This window comes from Leucopleurus acutus, assembly GCF_964270905.1.
Source record: "Leucopleurus acutus genome assembly, chromosome: 20".
NCBI lineage: Eukaryota > Metazoa > Chordata > Mammalia > Artiodactyla > Delphinidae > Leucopleurus > Leucopleurus acutus.
The window spans coordinates 52,079,783-52,096,696 of record NC_139162.1 but is presented as its reverse complement, the minus strand read 5'-3'; the positions used below and the strand labels follow the sequence as shown (position 1 = coordinate 52,096,696).

The 16,914-nt window shown below is 55.7% G+C and overlaps 1 protein-coding gene across 1 annotated transcript; it reads right to left on the bottom strand.

Moving 5' to 3' along the window:
* Window positions 1-949: 949 nt before the first annotated feature.
* PPFIA3 (PTPRF interacting protein alpha 3) lies at window positions 950-16,351 on the bottom strand (the record flags this gene model as incomplete). The annotated part of the gene is made up of 28 exons (XM_082863202.1): window positions 950-1,008; window positions 1,409-1,580; window positions 1,805-1,873; window positions 1,961-2,136; window positions 2,358-2,455; window positions 2,874-3,049; window positions 4,131-4,157; window positions 4,331-4,393; window positions 5,032-5,232; window positions 5,933-6,014; window positions 6,349-6,442; window positions 7,144-7,271; window positions 7,393-7,556; window positions 8,361-8,583; window positions 9,612-9,799; window positions 10,354-10,498; window positions 10,789-10,868; window positions 11,028-11,090; window positions 11,538-11,669; window positions 11,792-11,875; window positions 12,282-12,416; window positions 12,508-12,654; window positions 13,677-13,898; window positions 14,214-14,288; window positions 14,762-14,836; window positions 15,197-15,361; window positions 15,731-15,832; window positions 16,112-16,351. The coding sequence occupies 28 exons, from the start codon at window positions 16,349-16,351 to the stop codon at window positions 950-952; spliced, it is 3,585 nt and encodes a 1,194-aa protein (XP_082719328.1).
* Between the last annotated feature and the right edge of the window lie 563 nt (window positions 16,352-16,914).

The window sequence follows — 16,914 nt, the reverse complement described above, 5'->3', positions numbered from 1 at the left end:
CTCCTCGAAGTGGTTGGTTGCTAGGTCCTGATAAATAAATCAGTCAACACGGGAGCTTTTTGAAACAGTTCTCTTTACCCGTGATCACTGAGTGACGCCTGGGGCAGGGAGGCCGACCAAGAGTCGGGGGCGAGGGCTTCCCCACCGTCTTTCCTCTCCCCACGCCACGTCGCCCAGGGGCATCGTGGAAAGAGGATTCTCCCATGCAAACCCCGGAGCTGGAGCGGAACGGGGAGCGCAGTTCTGCACCCCCTACCCCCCCCCCGGGGCACGGACACGGCCACAGCACGGGGGACGGAGGGGCCTCGGGAACACGAGACACTGGGGAGAGAGAGGGAGCCCCGCCCGCGGCTGACCCCAGGCAGCGGCGACCGGACGCCGCGGGGCAGGACTGAGTGGCACAAAGGGCGAGGCTTTTAGCAGCGAGTCCTCCCTCCCCTCCTTTCGGACGAAGAAGGACGACTTGGGCCCCGCGACTGGGAAGAAAGGGGAGGGGGCAGCCTCTCCCCGCATGCGGCCCGGGAGGGAAGCCCCGCCCCCTTCCCGCGGGGAAAGGGCACCCATCTCCCATCGGAAACTGATCAATGAATTACAAAGTATTGGAAAGAGAGGCGGAAGTTTGGGGCGGGATTTCTTCCTGCCTTCTTCTTCCCCCCTCTCAGTCCAGTGCATGTGGTTTGGTCCAGGCCCAGTCCATTTGTGAGGCAGGGACCGGCATTCCCCGCTTGTCTGTACAGATGGTCCAGTCCGTGGCGTGAGCTCCCCAGCAAGCTCTCCCCGGCGAGACCATGCTCTGGGCAGGAGGGGAAACAGCCCAGCCTCTGTAAGGTTCTTCCGTCCGAGTAAGGTCACCTGCATTGACGCCAGGCAGTGCGTGCAGCTGTGAAGATCCATTGTGCCGCCCAGAACCCCAAGAGCGCCCAGTACAGTCCTCACCTGGAGGCGTACACTAGCAGGAATAGGTCCGGACAGAAACGCCGTCTGCCCGGGAACTCCCAGAAGTCTGGCCTGGAGGGAGAGTGAGCAGCGGTTCAGCCTGGAAAGCGCGCACGCGCACACACACACACACGCCCACTTCCTCCCTCAGTATTTCTCCGATCCTCAACCCCGAGCGTCCTCCCTTGGAGTTCCCCTTCCGAGATGACAACGACCGCCTAGCTCCAAGCCGGTTTCTCCCCCTTTCCCATAGCCTTGGATTCCTTCAAAGTATCCCAGGTGACACTGGACGAGTTCATTTCCCACCCTGGAAAGGGGGTGTGGTGGGGTTGAGGAGGTTGGCTTATAGGAGCGGTCCATTTGTCATGGTTGGGGGAGAAAGGACTAGGCCATTTCAGAACTTGAAGAGGGAGGTTCCTACCCCCGAGGAAAGGGAGAGGAGGAGAGGCTGTCGCGTTTGGGATCCGCCCACCTTCCGGTTGCAGCTTGCGGAGAGGGAGCCCCGGCGAGCCCAGGGCCCCTGCTGCGGCCGAACGAAAGTTGGGGGGCAACATCTCAGCTGAGTCAGGCGTTACGCCTCGGAGGTCCTTCTCTCGGAACATCTTCCGCCAGGATGGGGAGCGGCTGAAGGACTTGGCACTGTCCTAGGTATAGGGGCCCGGCAGCCGGTGAGGGACTAGGGCCGCGTTCCGACTCCGCCCCTTCATTTGACCCCACCCCTCTCCGGGTCCTTCCCTCCTTTAACCCCGCCCCTTTTCTGGCACCTCCTCCAACCACGACTCGCTGGCAAAGTCAAGCCCCACCCCTTCAGCTCCCAGCCTAGAGGTGCAGCTGGGAGTGGAGTCTCCTGTGCTGCTGCTGCGCCCACCTCATCCAGCCGCCTGTCTGTGCCCAAGGAGATGAGGTTGCTGAATTCCTTCTCCAAGAGCTGCCGGGCCTGGGGAGGAGAAGTGGGAGAGGGGTTTCAGCGTGCAATCTGTGAGGTGGGGATGCCCAGTATGCCCAGGGCCTAGCGGCAGCTCACCTGTGCATTCTGTGTGGGGATCTGCAGGAGCAAGGCCAGGTCAGAGTAGTCGAAGGTCTCGTCCAGGGCGAGCAGCGCCCCGTGCACCCCGCTCTCCGTGAGGTTCGTGGCGAATTCCTTCAGGCCCAGCCCGGACACCCAACCCATGACCCGCTCATTGGACCACACCATCACGTCTGGGGACAGAAGGGACCCTCAGCTGCTCCCCTCCTGGGGCCAGGCCCTTCCAATTTATCCCATATCTCCATCCCCACTTCCTCTTCCTGGCCACGCCCCTATGCTGGCTCCACCCCCTCTTCCCTGGCCTCCCTTCCCTCCCCTATTTATGCCTTCTGCAGCACTGCTCCAAACCCCTCCAACTTGGCTCCCAGCTGGACGTTTACCCTTTTCTACTCACCTCGGATCTGGGTCTGACTCTCTTCCCGCCTCCGCTCCAAGTCCTTCCGGTCATAGTTGAGTCGTTTCAGGCACATGATCCCGTAATGCAGACTCACCCTGAGTAGCAGAGATAGTGGAGTTACAGATGAGCCCTCATACCCCAATGACTGCTACTCCTATTGGGCTCTCCCCGTTGTCTGTGGTCTTCTGGCAGAGGTTGGGGAATTGCTCCATTGGATCTGTTCTACTGACTGCTGACCTTCCCAGGAGTTGCCATATTTTCAAAAAGCAGTTCCTATTAGCCCACCTGTAAGGGGTATGGGGTCAACTAGCTAAGCTGTCTCAGGACTTGGGCTTTTCCTAGTGGGCCTTCTTATGGGTGGAAGGGGCACAGGAGTCTTGATTGCCTGACAATCAGAGCTAGAGGACCAAAGATAGTCCAAGGAATTCCCCATCACTGGTCCTATTTGCCAAAGACTCTCTAGAAGTGGGGCTTACCCCCTTGGACTGCCCCCATGGGCCAGGCGACCCCCACCTGTGGAAGCTGTCCACCATCTTGAGTTGGCCCCGGAGTTCCTTCTTGTTAAGATGATCTAACATTCGGGCATCCACCAGCGACTCCATGAAGTAGCTGCGGTACTGGGGCAGCCCCAGGCTGGGCAGCCAGTCGTTCCCCACCCATTCATGGTTCATGTCGCCATATGCCAGGATCTGGGGCCATGGGCAGGTGGGGGAGGAGTCAGGCCCTCTGACCCCATCCCATGTATGTATGCAAGGGTACAGTCCAACCCCCCTCCCCCAGATCCGAGGTGGTTCTTTCTCCATCCTATAGCAGGACAATGGCCAATCTCTGCTCAGGAAATGGACAGTCCAAAATTGTCTCCCTTTTCTTCATTATGACAGCATAGACCCTTGTCTACTCAAAGTGTGGTCCTTGGACCCACAGCATTATCATCACTTGTGAACTTGCTGGAATTGCAGAATCTCAGACCCTAGGCTACTGAATCAAAATTTGCATTCTCACAAGATTCTGAGGTTATCTGAACTGTACATTAAAGGTTAAGAAGCTCTAGTGTAAAGTTGTCCCAACTCAGAACAATGGATCAGTCCAACATCACTACTCCCCCAAGTCAGCACAACGGATTTTCCAATGTAGCTCTCTCCCCAACAAATGATAATGGATCTATCCACCACTCTTGCACTGTCCCCAAAATACTAGTCTAGCTATATCTGGCCCAGGACAATATTCTGGATCAACCCCAAATCCTTCACTCCTCTTAGCATAAGGAAATAATCCATACCTTCCCCCTTGCTGGGAAACAAAGACCCAGCATAGCTCCTCTGTCTCAGGTGAGGTCATCCCGCTCCCCTCTTGAGAACAAAATGTAGCTCCTTCTCCCCAACTTCTCACCCTGACCTGCCGCCCCCACCCCCCGCCCCAAATGCTTTCCCTTTTCACCCCAGTACAGTGGAACAATCCCACTTCCCTCTTTTCTAGGTAAAAGAGCTGCTCAGCACCTCCCTCTAGTTAGAGCAATGAAACTGCCCCTGGAGCCCCCCCAACCCAGCATAATGGAATGATCCTCCGTGCACCACTAACAGTGGAATAGCCGGGCTTCTACGCCGACCCCCACCAAGCCACAGACAAGAGCAGAGCTCCGCGCAGCGCCCCCCTCCCGCGGTGAGGATGGAATGCTCCGGCGAGGGGAGGGGCGGGGCTCGGAGAAGGAGGGGCGTCCATGCAGCGTGCACAGCCTGTTCATGCGCCCACTGCCCGCCCCGCGCCCCCTACCTGCTCCCAGCTGATCTCCTTGGTCTCCTGACCAGTTAGTGGGAAGAGGGGAGAGAAGGGGTGGGTTAAGGGGCAGGCGGAGGAGGGCGGGAGGGACGAACAGACGGACAGACAGCTACAGATTCATCTGCCCCCCAACTCCGCCGCTCCTCCCGGAGGAAATTTAGTGCCACCCAAGGCCACCGGCAGGGGGCACTCACAGGCTTGGTCGTCGCGGTAAGGGACTCCATCTCTTCATGTGTCATCCACACGTTTCCTGTGGACTGAGGGGCGAGGGGTGTTACAGAGGTTGAGAGAGGGCTTCTGAACAGGGGAGGGGAAGGGGGTCGTGCTCCTGGAGGAGCCGAATTAGGCATGGGAACACATAATTTTCTGTATGGAACAAAATGATAAAATTTTAGAAGTCAGTATGTGCTATGGGAAAAAAAATAGGTGTTCATGTGTTGGGGTGATGGGGCCGGTACTAGTTTAGCTGTTGAGTTAGGGAGGCCTCTTGGAGGTGGTGACATTTGAGCTGAGACTTCAAGGATGAGCAGGAGCCAGCCTTGGGGGAAAAAGAGGGAGGGGTGCTCCTAGGAAAGGGAGCAGCAAGGGCCAAGAAGCAGAGTAGAAAAGGGAGGGGTGGGTAGGGGCCCCTCATCAATGGCCCTGTAGAGAACCATATGAATTTGGCTTTTTCTCCGGGATGGGATCCCTCTGGCTGCAGTGTGTAAAGCAGCCTGAGGGGAGGCAGAGGGACCTGAAGGGAGCCCCACTCTCAAGAGATAATCCAGGTGAGAAACTGTGGGGAGCAGGGTGTATCAGACAGAGCTGGAGTGAGCGGGCCCAGGATTGGCTACTCTGAGGACAGTAGGCGGGGCCCTGAGACAGCAAGGGCTGGGATTGGGCCCTGGACACTCACAGTGCGGGAGGAGGCAGGAGCAGAGGGTGAGGTGAGTGAGACCATCTCCTGGATAGCGAGGCGCAGCTTGAGCCGGTGCAGTGGGTTGCTGATGCCGATCTCGCGCTGGATCTCCGTGTCTGACAAGTTGGCCATGATGGCACCACTCTTGACATTGGCCCGGCAGGCGGCCACATACCACGCAGGCATGCCTACCCACAGCTGGACCAGAGGGAGGAAGGGAGAAATGGGGAAAAAATGAGACAGACAGAAACATACGGGAGGAGAAACGGGAGAAATGGGAGAGGGACAGAAAGAAAGGGAGAGAGGGAGACAGAGAGATGGGGAAAGGCAAATGGGCGAGAAACAGAAAGACATGAGAAAGCAGTGAGAGGAGGGCAAGGCAAAGAGATGCGAGGGTCAGAGGGAGACACAGGAAAACAATGGAGGAGAGCCATAGAAGGGTAAGACCAGAGTCAGAGGGGAAAGAGAGAGATGGGGAGAGACAGAGACGAGGAGAGACACACAGAGATGAGAGGCAGAGATGGGGAAAGAAAGGAGCAAAAGACATAGAGAGACATGGGAAGAAATACGGGGAATGACAAAAACACAGAGATGGGGAGAGAGGCAGGGAAATAGAGACACACAGAGAGAGAGAGACATAGGAAGACACAAAGAGATAGAGAGAGACAACAGGACCAAGGTGGGCATGGCCAGAAGGACAGGGGTGAGGGGAGAAGGAAAAAGAGCAACAGGAAGATCTACAAGAAGCCTGACCCCTCCCAGGGCCTCCCCCCCCCACCAACTCCTCTCCACCGCCACCTCTGAGTTAGGAGGATGGTACTAGGTGGACCCAGCCAGACCTAAGGGTGGGGTTCTCAGACCAGTTGGGGATAAAGAGGACGTTTCTGGGCCCCAGTACCTCTAGCCAGGAGACCACAGTGGGCCCATCCCAGGCAGCAAAAGGCAGGCCCTGACGGCAGGCCTCTTCCAGAAGTTCATGCCTGGGGAGAAGGGCAGGAGATCGCAGGGACAGAGACACCTAGCCCTCTTGCATGGCCCCCTTCACCAACCGCATCCCCCCACCAAAGCAATTTTTATGAATGTAAAAAACATGGCAGAAGGCTAAAAAAAATACATGTGAATCTTTGTAATCCACCTTCCCTCCCCACAACAGATCCACACTAATCAAGAGAAAAGGGGAAAAAAAAGAAAAGAAAAACTCTAGGGGTTCCCAAGTTCCCAGGCAAGCAAGTTCAGGATCTTGGACACCCCCTCCCAGAATTTTCTTCTCACTTATGACCAACCCTCCCCACCTCCAACCACACCCACACTCACTTCCTCTTGTTCCTTCGGTCCTTGTCTCCTGGGCCTGTCAGCTTGGCTAGCCCCAGAGGGTCAGTGGCCAATGTCTCGTCTGAGGGTGTTCCAGCTGGAGGCAGGGAGGGGCCAAAATTTGGAGAGTCTCAAAGGGGAGGCAGAATCTTTGATGCTGGGGGGTTGAGAAGGATGCCAGGAAAGCAGAGGCCCAGAGGGATTAGTAAATGCGGCCACACAGAGGGAGTGATAAAACCAGACAGGGACCAATGTCACCTCCTAGGCAAGGAATTGGAGAAATCCCCAAAATAGGGCTGGATTCACTGGGCTGGCCTTGGTAAGCTGGCAGTGGTGTGCTGGTAAATATTTAACAACTGGCTCCCTGGGGAAGGAGAAGGTATTTCCTGATTTGTAGCATATGCCAATTTCCATGGTGTAAATAATCCCACCAATTTCAAGCGACCAATGTGACGTCAAAGCAGCTCATAAAATTCCTGAAAATTTAACTAACTTGGATTTCACAAACCAGACAAGCAGGCTCCAGCCCATCAGATGCCCTGCTTTTAGGATGCTCCTCCCTCTTTCTCTATTTAAAAAATAGGTAAATAACATAACAAATTCATTTGCCCACCAGTCACTCAGGCAGGCCTCAGAGTGCCCTTTCCTTGTCCCTTCTCCTCCCCTCTACCTCTGCCAAGGTTCCAGCGTTCTAAATGAATTACCAAATGAATGAAGACAGGATTGTATGTCAAATGAATATGTAAAGAAGAAGAAGGAAGGAAGAAAGAAAGGGAGAGAGGGAATCAGGGGACTCACCCAGAGAAGAGCTGTCCCGACCTGGTGGTCCCATTCGCCCCTTCTCCTTCTTGCCAAAGAGACGGCCTATGGATGACTTGATGCTCTTCTTCTTGGGAGCTTTGTGCAGGGAATCTGGGGTGCCCTCACTGGGTGAGCAAGACAGATAGATCCCATCTGGGATGCCTCTTCTCATCCCAAGTCTTTGTCCACTCCCACCGCCTCCTCCCAAGCAAGTCCCTCCCTGTCCCATCCCTTATTCTTACTGACCTTCCCCGTGAGGGCCCTCCATCTTCCAGGGATCCCGCCTGCAGTGCCAAGGCCTGGGTCATTCTCTCAAGGCGGGCAGAACGAGGAGTGGGAGGTGGGGTGTCTCCTGGGATTGCTGGTCCCTCCATTCGTGGAGCCCCAGCTTCCTCCTTGGGGGCATGATTCTGGAGACAGAGATGCTATATTGAATCGGAGGGGTCATGTTGGGGGCTCATTAGTTAGGATGTCTACGAGGTGTCTGGGATACCCCTGATTTGGGGAACCACTTCTAAAGATAGCCTAGATTATGTGCGGGTGATTTGCAGAAATATAAAGGCAATAACTGCAGTCCCCCTGGAGCTTGATAAGCCCATATTTATACTGTCTTAGCTTCTGGTGTCAGGAGTGGGATCTGCTCAGCCTCAAGGAAAGCTAATGAGTTACAGTTTCTGAAAGTAGGAAATCTGAGTTTAAGGCAATAAAATAGGGCATATAGATATTGTGCCTACCTCAAAGGTCAATTCTGAGGATCTAATGGTAGTTCTCAAATATATATTTGGTCACAGAGACATTTTTCTAAAAATCCTATGCAGTGGGAATTCCCTGGCCATCCAGTAGTTAGGACTTGGTGCTCTCACTGACAGGGCCCAGGGTTCGATCCCTGGTGGGGGAACTAAAATCCCTCAAGCTGCGTGGCATGGCCAAAAAAAATAAAAAAATAAAAGTAAAAAAATAAAAATAAAAATCCTATGCAGAAACTTAATGTGTAAAACAGGTAAAAGTAGATCACATCTGACTAAAGTACAAGTTAGGGTTTAGGAACTCAGTGGCTCAGCCTCCCATTTGCCCTTTGAGTTGGAACTTTTAGGGAAAGCTAAGGTTGCTTTGGAAAATCACTGGTGTGTTGGTCATTGTTGCTTTTTGTTAGGGAGCCCTGTTTATGACCTCCCACCACCACCACCAAGCTGAGGAGACTTAAGAATACTCACAGCTTTGTCGGTGCCCTCACGGGCAGGGCTAGGGGGTGCCAGACGGGGTGTTGAGTGGCCAGAGCTGGGAGGGGAGGGGCTGGCAAGGGTAGAGGTGGTGAGGGAGGGGGGCAGTGAGCAGCTACTGCGGTAGCGGCCCAGTGAGTCCAGGCCCGAGCCAGACACCCGGCTCTCCAGCTCTTCTGCCCTCTGTTCTGTTGTCTCCTTCTCCTCTTGGATTAACCTGAGGAGGAAAAGGGGGAGATGGGGTGAGAGGACTCAGGCAGACAATAGGAGAGGGAGTTCCCCAACTCCCAATGGGCCAGGAAGGCTTGGCGGAGCAAAAATAATTCTGAGGAAGGGACAATGAAGTTAGAGGGCCTTGGTGGATCCCTGATGGCCTCACAGGTTCAAGGGGAGTCAAGATATCATGATAGGCTCAGGAGGTCGTGGAGAGATTAGGGATGACAGGATGATCAGGATCTGCATCAGGACTATGCTGATAATAAACAAGTGGTTATGGAAAAGCATAAATGGATTACTATGGGCAAGAGGTCAAGTTCCAAGGAGGACAGCAAGAGCAAGCTCATAATAAGAGCAGAGTGAGATCAGGGACTCTGAGGTCAACCTAGGATCTGGGAAGGTCATAGAGACATTTGGTGAGAGTCACTGTCTCAAGTCACAAAAAGTTTGAGTGGAAGATGATGGTCATGTTGATACATTTGCTGGGGCCCATGGAAAGTGTTTTAGTTTTATTAGAGAATTGTTAAATAGGGCAATTTCTGAGGAATCAGGGTAGACTTTATGTGATGGGGGATTCTTAATAAATTGAGGATTGTTGTTATATTAGGTAGAAATTCTTGTTATCTAGAGTTGAGGTTCTCAAGGTGTTTTGGACTGGGGGACCTTGTGTTGTGTTGAGATTCGCAGGGTACTGGGAGTCACTGGGTAATTGTTGCATGAAGCCATGAAAGCCATGATGTAATGGAGGATTCCTGACGGATTGGATTGTGAATTTTGGCATTTGGGGATGCAGTCTTGGATATATTGGGAAATTGTGAGTACCGGCCGGGGCGTGTGTAATGTATATATAGCACATAGGAGACTTCCTGGTATTTCCTCAGGGATTCCTGGACAGTGTGTTGGACTGGCAGAATTCCTTGAGGATGTTTAGGAAAGGAGTTGGGCTTAGGTGTGCAAATCAGTCTCCAGAGCCAGAGGGGCCTTGGGCTAAGCTTAGGCAGGGTGGGGAAGAACTGGGCCAGTGCTCACTTGATCTCTTTGTTGATGGCCTCCAGCTGCTCCTGAAGCATGATGGCCAGTGTCTGTACATCAGCCTGCCCACTGGGAGATAGCAACTCAGCTCCAAACATCCCCTCCGCCTCCTCCTCATCTGAGCCATCCAGCTCCCCAGGGAATGGAGGTGGCATGGACCCCGCAGGGGTAGACCGCTCCCACTCCTATCTCTGTGTGGAGACAGAGAGATGCCAGGTGGACAAGGGCCGAGGTAGGTGCTGGGTCTTTCCTCACCTATCCTGACCTTGCCCACCCTCTATAACCCTGCCCATGTCCCCTGACACTGACTGCCCTCACCATGTGACCCAGCCCCCCCCACTTTTCCCAGCCCAGCTTTCTCTCTTGGTGGGTCCTTCTTCTTGACCATCCATGACTCTGCCCTCTCCCCTGATTCCACTGTTTCCTTTGACCCAGCCCACTTCCTTTCTTCACTTGGCCCCATCCATTCTAGGATTCTACACCCTGCATACCATCCCCCCAAACCCACCCCTCTTCCCACCCCATCGTTCCTCTAAAGTTCTCACCAGGCAGCAGGACATCCACGTGAAGAGCCATCGGGGCAAGTGGGGATGATGGAAGAAGAAGAGGAGACAGTGTGGGTCCAGGAGACCTTGCTTCTCAATTCAGTCCCCGCCCAGAGCCCTGCATGTTGGGCTCCACCTCCTAGTGCTGCCCTCCCGAGCCCTGCTCAGTCCAGGCCCCAGAAGTGGCTGCTGACCTTAGAGGGCTCATCTTTGACCCCTGACCAGCGACCCCTCTTGCTTGCCCGGCCACTGCCAGCCCCATAGGGATCCAGGTGGGCGCCAGAAGGTAATGTGGGTGCCTGGGAGTAACGGAGCTCCAGGGCACTGCCAGGGAGAGATCTGTGGGCATAGAGAGGGCAGTCAGAGACCAAGGGGTCAGGAAAAGGAAACAGAGGTGAGTGGTCATGGGGAAGGGCTTGGGGTCATAGGATTGGGAGAGGGATCTGAAGTCAAAGGTCAGGAAAAAGGGTCTGCGGTCAGAGGTCATGAAGTCAGGGGTCAAAAATAAAAGGGACCAGTGGAAATCTCAGGAGGACAGGGAGTGGGGTGGGGGAGACTTCGTATCAGAAGGGATGTGCTTGGCCAAGGGGGCTCCATGGGCAGAGGTGGGACAGGAAGATGACTGTCACCTGGAGTAGGAGGATGGTGGCCTCCCCCGCAGCTGGTCAATCTCCATCTGCATCCGCTCCATCTCCGCCAAGAGCTGCTCCTGGGGGGGAGGAAGTTGGAGATGTCAGGTCAGAATCTGCCCCCTCCCCCCCACCGAGTATCAGCCCCTCCCAGCCAGGCGGATTCCAACCCCAGCAATGCCTGCTCCATTTCTCTGGCCCTCACCCAAGGCCCACCCCCACCCCGGCCCCCTCCCTACCTTGTTGAGCAGCAGCTCATCCTGAAGCTTCTTCATGTTGGCGATCTCCTCGCTTAGTGAGTTCTGTGGGGGGCAGGGGTGCAGTGAGGGGGCAGAATCAGGAAGCAGCCTCCAGTGAACAGAGACAGGCCTGAGGGGACCCCAGGGGGAATGAGGTGGGCTTGAATGGTGAGCTGCATGGGGAGAGGGTTGTGGAGCCAAAGATACTGCTAAGGCAGGGAGTCCCTGGGAGCCCAAAATGCAGTGTTCTGTGAAATTTCCACGGATTCAGAGTTTGAGGGTCCATAGGGTTAGAGGCTTGGGAAAAAGCCAAGAATTCAGGCTGGGGGTGCCCCAGAATTCAGCTCTAGGGTGTTTAAACTAGGAGAAAGTGTGGTGGTCCCAGCAATCGAGCAGTCTATCAATTTCAAATTCAGGATGCCCCCATTGGGGGAGATCTCAGATAACTGTTTGGGGAAAGGTCTGGGGCCCCAAGATTCCAGCTTATTGGAATCCTAGGTTGGGGCCCACCTTCTCCTCCAGCGCCCCCATGCGCTCCTTGAGGTGCAGCTGCAGCCGTTCGTTGGACTCACTCAGCAGCTTGTCCACTGTCTCGGACAGCCGCTTATTGTGGTCATCGTTCATCTTCTCCCGCTGCCGGGCCTGCCCAGAGGAGAAGAGAGCAGAGGCGCTCAAGCCCTGAGCGCTGTTCCTGCTCCGAGCTCCCGACCCCCGGCACAGCCCCCTCACCCAGGCGTATCCCCCAAGCCTCAAAGCCTCCTCACCCGCTGCAGCTCCTGGTTCTTCTCCTCCAACTGGGCCTCCAGCTGCCGAAGCCGCTCCTCAAAATTCCCATGACGTTCCTCAGCCTAGAGGATGGAACCCATGGCATCTGACTTTGTCCCACTAGGATGCAGTCAGCCTCCAGGCCCCACTTCCTCCAAGGCTGGCTTCCAGGCCCCAGGCTCCTCCCCCACAGGACTCCAGACCCTGCCCTTGTGATTCAAGCCCTGCCCTCTCCTCTAGTCTCCAGCCCTGTCCCCTTCTCATGTTCTCCCCATCTGTTCAGTCCAAACTAGAGAGCACCAGCCCCCACCAAACCTCCAGGCCCTTCAACCATCCCAAGTCACGTCCCTTCCCTGGACCCCAGGCCCTACCCTTTCCAGCAGAATTCGGGCTGTGGGTCTCCTATCCCTCCAGACTCAGGCCCTGCCTCCTCCAAGCCCCGCCCCTTTGCCCCAGAGACTCAAGGCGCCGCCCCAGGCCTCCCTTCACCTTGTTGAGCGCCGCCACTCGCTGGGCCAGCTGTGCCTCTATCTCCGGCAAGGTCTCCGCCTTCTGCAGCGTCTGCTGCAGCTTCTGCTTAGCGTCGTCCAGCCACTCGGCCAGCTGACGGCTCTTCTCTTCACTCTGGGGGACACAGACGGGGGGGGGAAGGGAGGAGCTAGGTCAAACTAGCCACGGCCTCGCCCCCACCGCCCCTCCTCGGCCGTGCTCCCACCTGCCGGTACAGCGACTCCTTGCTGGCCAGCTCGTTTTCCAACTTGTCGTTGGCGTCGTGCAGAGACGTGGCCTCTCGCTGGGCACTCAGGTAGCGCTTCTCTAGCGTTGTGATCCGCTCTTCCATATCCTCCCGCTGCGCCAGCGCCTGCAGAGGTGACAGAAGGCCGCGTGGACTACAGCTCCCAGAAGGCCGTGGGGGTAGCCTAGGCTTAGAACCCCAGTTCAGGCACTCCAAGGTATCCTGGGAAATGAAGTCCCCTGCCCTCCGGGTGTCAGAATGGTGGAACCACACCTGCCGAGAGCTCCCAGGCATAGCCAACATTAGATCCCCTGCCACCCGATAGTTAAAATGGTGGTACAGCCCCTCCCATAAACTTCTGGGGCAGTACTGGCTTAGACCCTCCTCATATGGATGACCTAAGATCCATGAGATGGAATGTCTCCACTTTTCTTAGCCCACTAGCCTCAAAAATCCAGGCCTTAGATTTTTCAGCAACTTCTGGCACAGCTCGGGTTTAGACTCACAGAGCAAGTGCCCTAGGGTCTCATAGGAAACAAAGGTCCCTTCCACCTGGGAGGCAGCATCTCCCAAGAGCCCCCAGGGTAGCGCATGCTTAGAAAACCAGAGAAGGTGCTCCAGGGTCTCACGGGGGAAGGACTCCTGCCTGGGAGCCGGTGTGGTGGGACCACACTTCCCAATAAGCCCTGGGGCCATCCACAATTGAAATCCGAGGTAAAAGCCCCAGTGGATGATGAAAACTAAAGTGCTCTCTCTTCTTTCGCATTCAATGCTTTCAAGAATCCATGCCCTACATTTCACAGCAGTCCCCGCAGCATGGGAGTTAAGGTCAAGGAACCTCAGCCAGGATGGGGTGAAATGCAGACAAAGGAGTTCAGTTAAGAGGTGCAAGAGAATTTCCCAATGATAACAATAATAACTACAACCAGATACTGGGTGACTACCAAGTATGTGCCATGTGCCAACTCTCTGACAAGGATCATAAATACCATTAGGTGAGGAAATTGAGACTCAGAGAGGAGAAGAGTCCACACAGCTTGTGGACTGAATCCAGATTCGTGAGTTCTGTGACTATGGGCAAAGGGGGATAGGCAGGGTTGCGGAGAGGGAAGGGACAGAGGGCAGCCCACCAGGGGCTCCGGCCTCACCTCCTTGAGGTCGCGCTGGAGCTTGGCGTTAGCTTCCTCGGCCTTACCCAGCTCGCGGTGGGCCGTGCCCAGCTCCTCCTCCAGCTGGCTCATCTGGCGGCACAACACCGCCAGGCGCTCCCGCAGCTGGCACACCTCTGCCCGCTGCCGCTCCAGGGCCTCCTCCAGCTCTGCCGTGCGCCGGTTCGAATCCCCGCCAGGACCCAGGCCATTGGCAAGAGTCTGGAATGGGGACAGTGAGGGAGGAAGGGACAGAACTCAGAGTGGGGAACACAGAGATCGAGAATGCAAGGAGAGAACTGATGGGGGTGAGGGGGGATCAAAGATCAGTAAGGGCCATGGAGGTCACAAAAGTTAGCTAGCTGACTTGAATCAGAGGTCAAAGGTCAGTAAGAGTCTGAGGCGTTCAGATGTCCTAGGGTCAGTGAGAATCGTACCAAACATTAAAAGGACCATCACAAAGTCAGGGGGCTGAGTGGGATCACAGTGAGGAGGACCAATGAAGAGCAAGCGGAAGGAAAGGCTTCCACCTCTTACCTGCCCATCCCCATCCTTGCCGGGCTCCTCTAGCCCCGACCGGCGCCTGGACAGCTGTTCTCGAAGGCTCAGAGTCTGGCAATGGGAAAGGGAGATCAGGGCACAGGAGGTCCTAGAAACCCTGTTTCTACTTCCCACTGGCACTGGTCCTGCTGGGGCCACCCTTATCCCACAGTCTACACTTAGACCCTGTGCCGTCATTTTATGTCTCCTTAGCCCCCCACCAGAGAAGAAGTCCACCCTTATTCTTAACCTTAGCCTCCTTGTGGAGGTGTCCTGACTTTCCCCACCCAGGCATTTCCACCATTGTCAGTTCTTTCCCTTAGCCCCAGCCCTGGTTCTCACCTTAGTCTCACTGTCACAGGGCAGTACTCCCCTTAGTCCTGCCCAATGAGTTCCTTCTTAGGAACCTCACTGGTTTTCTCCATAGTCCTACCCCATTGGTCTTCTGCCCTAGTCCTGCTCCCAACAGATTCTAGGACCCACCCAATCAGTTCCACCCCATTGGTAGTTCATTAGTCCCTCCTCCTTCTTGGTCACGCCCCCACCTCCTGATTGCTCAGCTCCAACTCTTCCTCTAGCACTGCCACCCGCTCCAGCGCCATTCGCAGCCGCTCCCGGACCTGGGGATGGGGGCAAGACAGTGTGAGATGGAGATCAGACCTGATGGAGGACAGTTGATGCAGAACACCTTTGGGATGGACCTGATAGGGTGACATTAGCATTCCTCTATTTATAGTATGTGTGCATCCCCAACTAGCTACCAAGGCAGCCTCACCCGCTGGTATCCCCCAACCTATTACATTTTTCTATTATCAGCCACTCAGGTCCCAGTCTGCATAGCCTGTCTCAGTCAATTACAGTCAACATTCTTCCCACATGGGCCATCCCCAACCAATCACGGCCAGAATTTCTGCCGTTCAACACAGCCCCAGCCAACCACGAGTTTCTGTTCTACAACCAGGGTCTTCCAATTCTCATACCTTCTCATCCAGGGCCTTGTGGTGCTCGAAGAGGGATTTTAGAGCCTTGAGTACCTCCACCTCAGAAGAGACCCCTCCCGGGGACTGGGCCTGGCGCTTTACCACAGTCATACGCAGTGACCTCTCGTGCCTGGACACCAGGCACTCCAGGTGTTCTAGGAGAAGCTACAGAGATAGGGCACAGGACCAAGGAAAAGTGTGAAGGGAAGAGAGGCAGAGTGAAGGAAGAGGATTCAGACAGGTGGGGCGGACGCATGGAAGAGGTGGAGCCAAGCAAAGTGGTATGGAGAGAGGTCAGGAAAAGAGAGCGATAACAGAGGTGGGGGGCAGGTCAAGGAAGGAGTGGTACAGGAAACGAGAACAATTATGGAGATAGGGGAGGGAACATGAAGGAAGGAGGGGACCAGAGGAGACCCACCAAATTGTAGGAGCAGGGAGAAGAAAGGAAGGCAAAATAGAGGAAAAAAAATGGGTCAGGCTGCAACACCCAAGGCCCCGCCCACCGCACTTAGTTCCCGCCCCAAGACCCCTCACCCGAGTATTGTTCCGCTCTGCCTTCAGCTCCGCAATTTCTTCCTCCCGTTCCAGTAGCTGCTCCCGACACAAGTTCAGCTCCTTCGTCAGAGCCGCAAATTCCTATCCGGGTGTGGGCAGGATCGGACAATCAGATCAATCCCTTTCCCCATCTCCCTCATTCCTTAGGACTGGGAGGTTTGGAGGCCCCACCCATGTCTGCCAAGTCCCGCCCCTTCAAGCGGCTCAGGCCCCGCCCATCACCGGTAAGCCACTCCCCTTCCAAGTGCCAAGTTCCGCCCCTTCCAAGTGCCAAGTTCCGCCCCTTCCGGACCGCCCTCCCTGTGCCTCCGCGAGTCCAGGCCCCGCCTCCCTCAGGCCCCGCCCCGGCCCCGCCCAGACCTGGGGCAGCGCAATGCTGAGCTGGCGCTGCAGCGAGTCCTTTTCGTGGCCCAGCTCGCGCAGCCGCAACTGCGCCGTAGCCAGTCCGTCCTGCGCCTCGCGCAGCGTCTCGAGCAGGCGCTCGCGCTCCGTGAGCATCGTGACCATGAGGCGCTCCAGTTCGCCGCCCGCCTCGTCCGGGCCCAGCGCCGAACCCCGCCGGCCATCCTCGCTGATGGTGGGCATCACCTCGCACATCATGGCGGCGGTGCTGGCCTACGGGGAGGGGGCAGGGAACCGAGAGGGGCTTCGTTAAAGCACAGGCAGCGAAACTGAGGCACGGTCACTGGGATACTACATAGTGAAAACTGAGGCAGGACAACCCAAGCACTGCACAGAAGAAACTGAGGCCCATCCATTCCAATCATGGCACAAGATAAACGGAAACCCATTGCTCCCAGGAAACCAGGCCTGGCTACCTGGGTGAGAGCATTTGGAGAAACAGGTCAGACTCCATCAGACACTGGCAGCAAATCTAGGCTCAGCCGAGTCGGAGAAACCGAAGCGGGGTGCCCCATTGCCTGAGTGAATGTGGAAAGTTTGCAGGCCCCTCCCCTCCGGTCCAAGCCCCGCCCCTTCAAGCGACTCAGGCCCAGCCCATCACTGTCTATTCTGGGCCTGCTGTGAGAATCCCCTTCAACCTACTGCATGAGCTAGAAAACTCAGGTCCAGGCGAAGGAGACCATGTCTTCAGGAGGCCACAAAACTGGGGTCACAGAATTAGGTCACTGGTACGTAGTCACCTGTATAATGTCACAGGGATG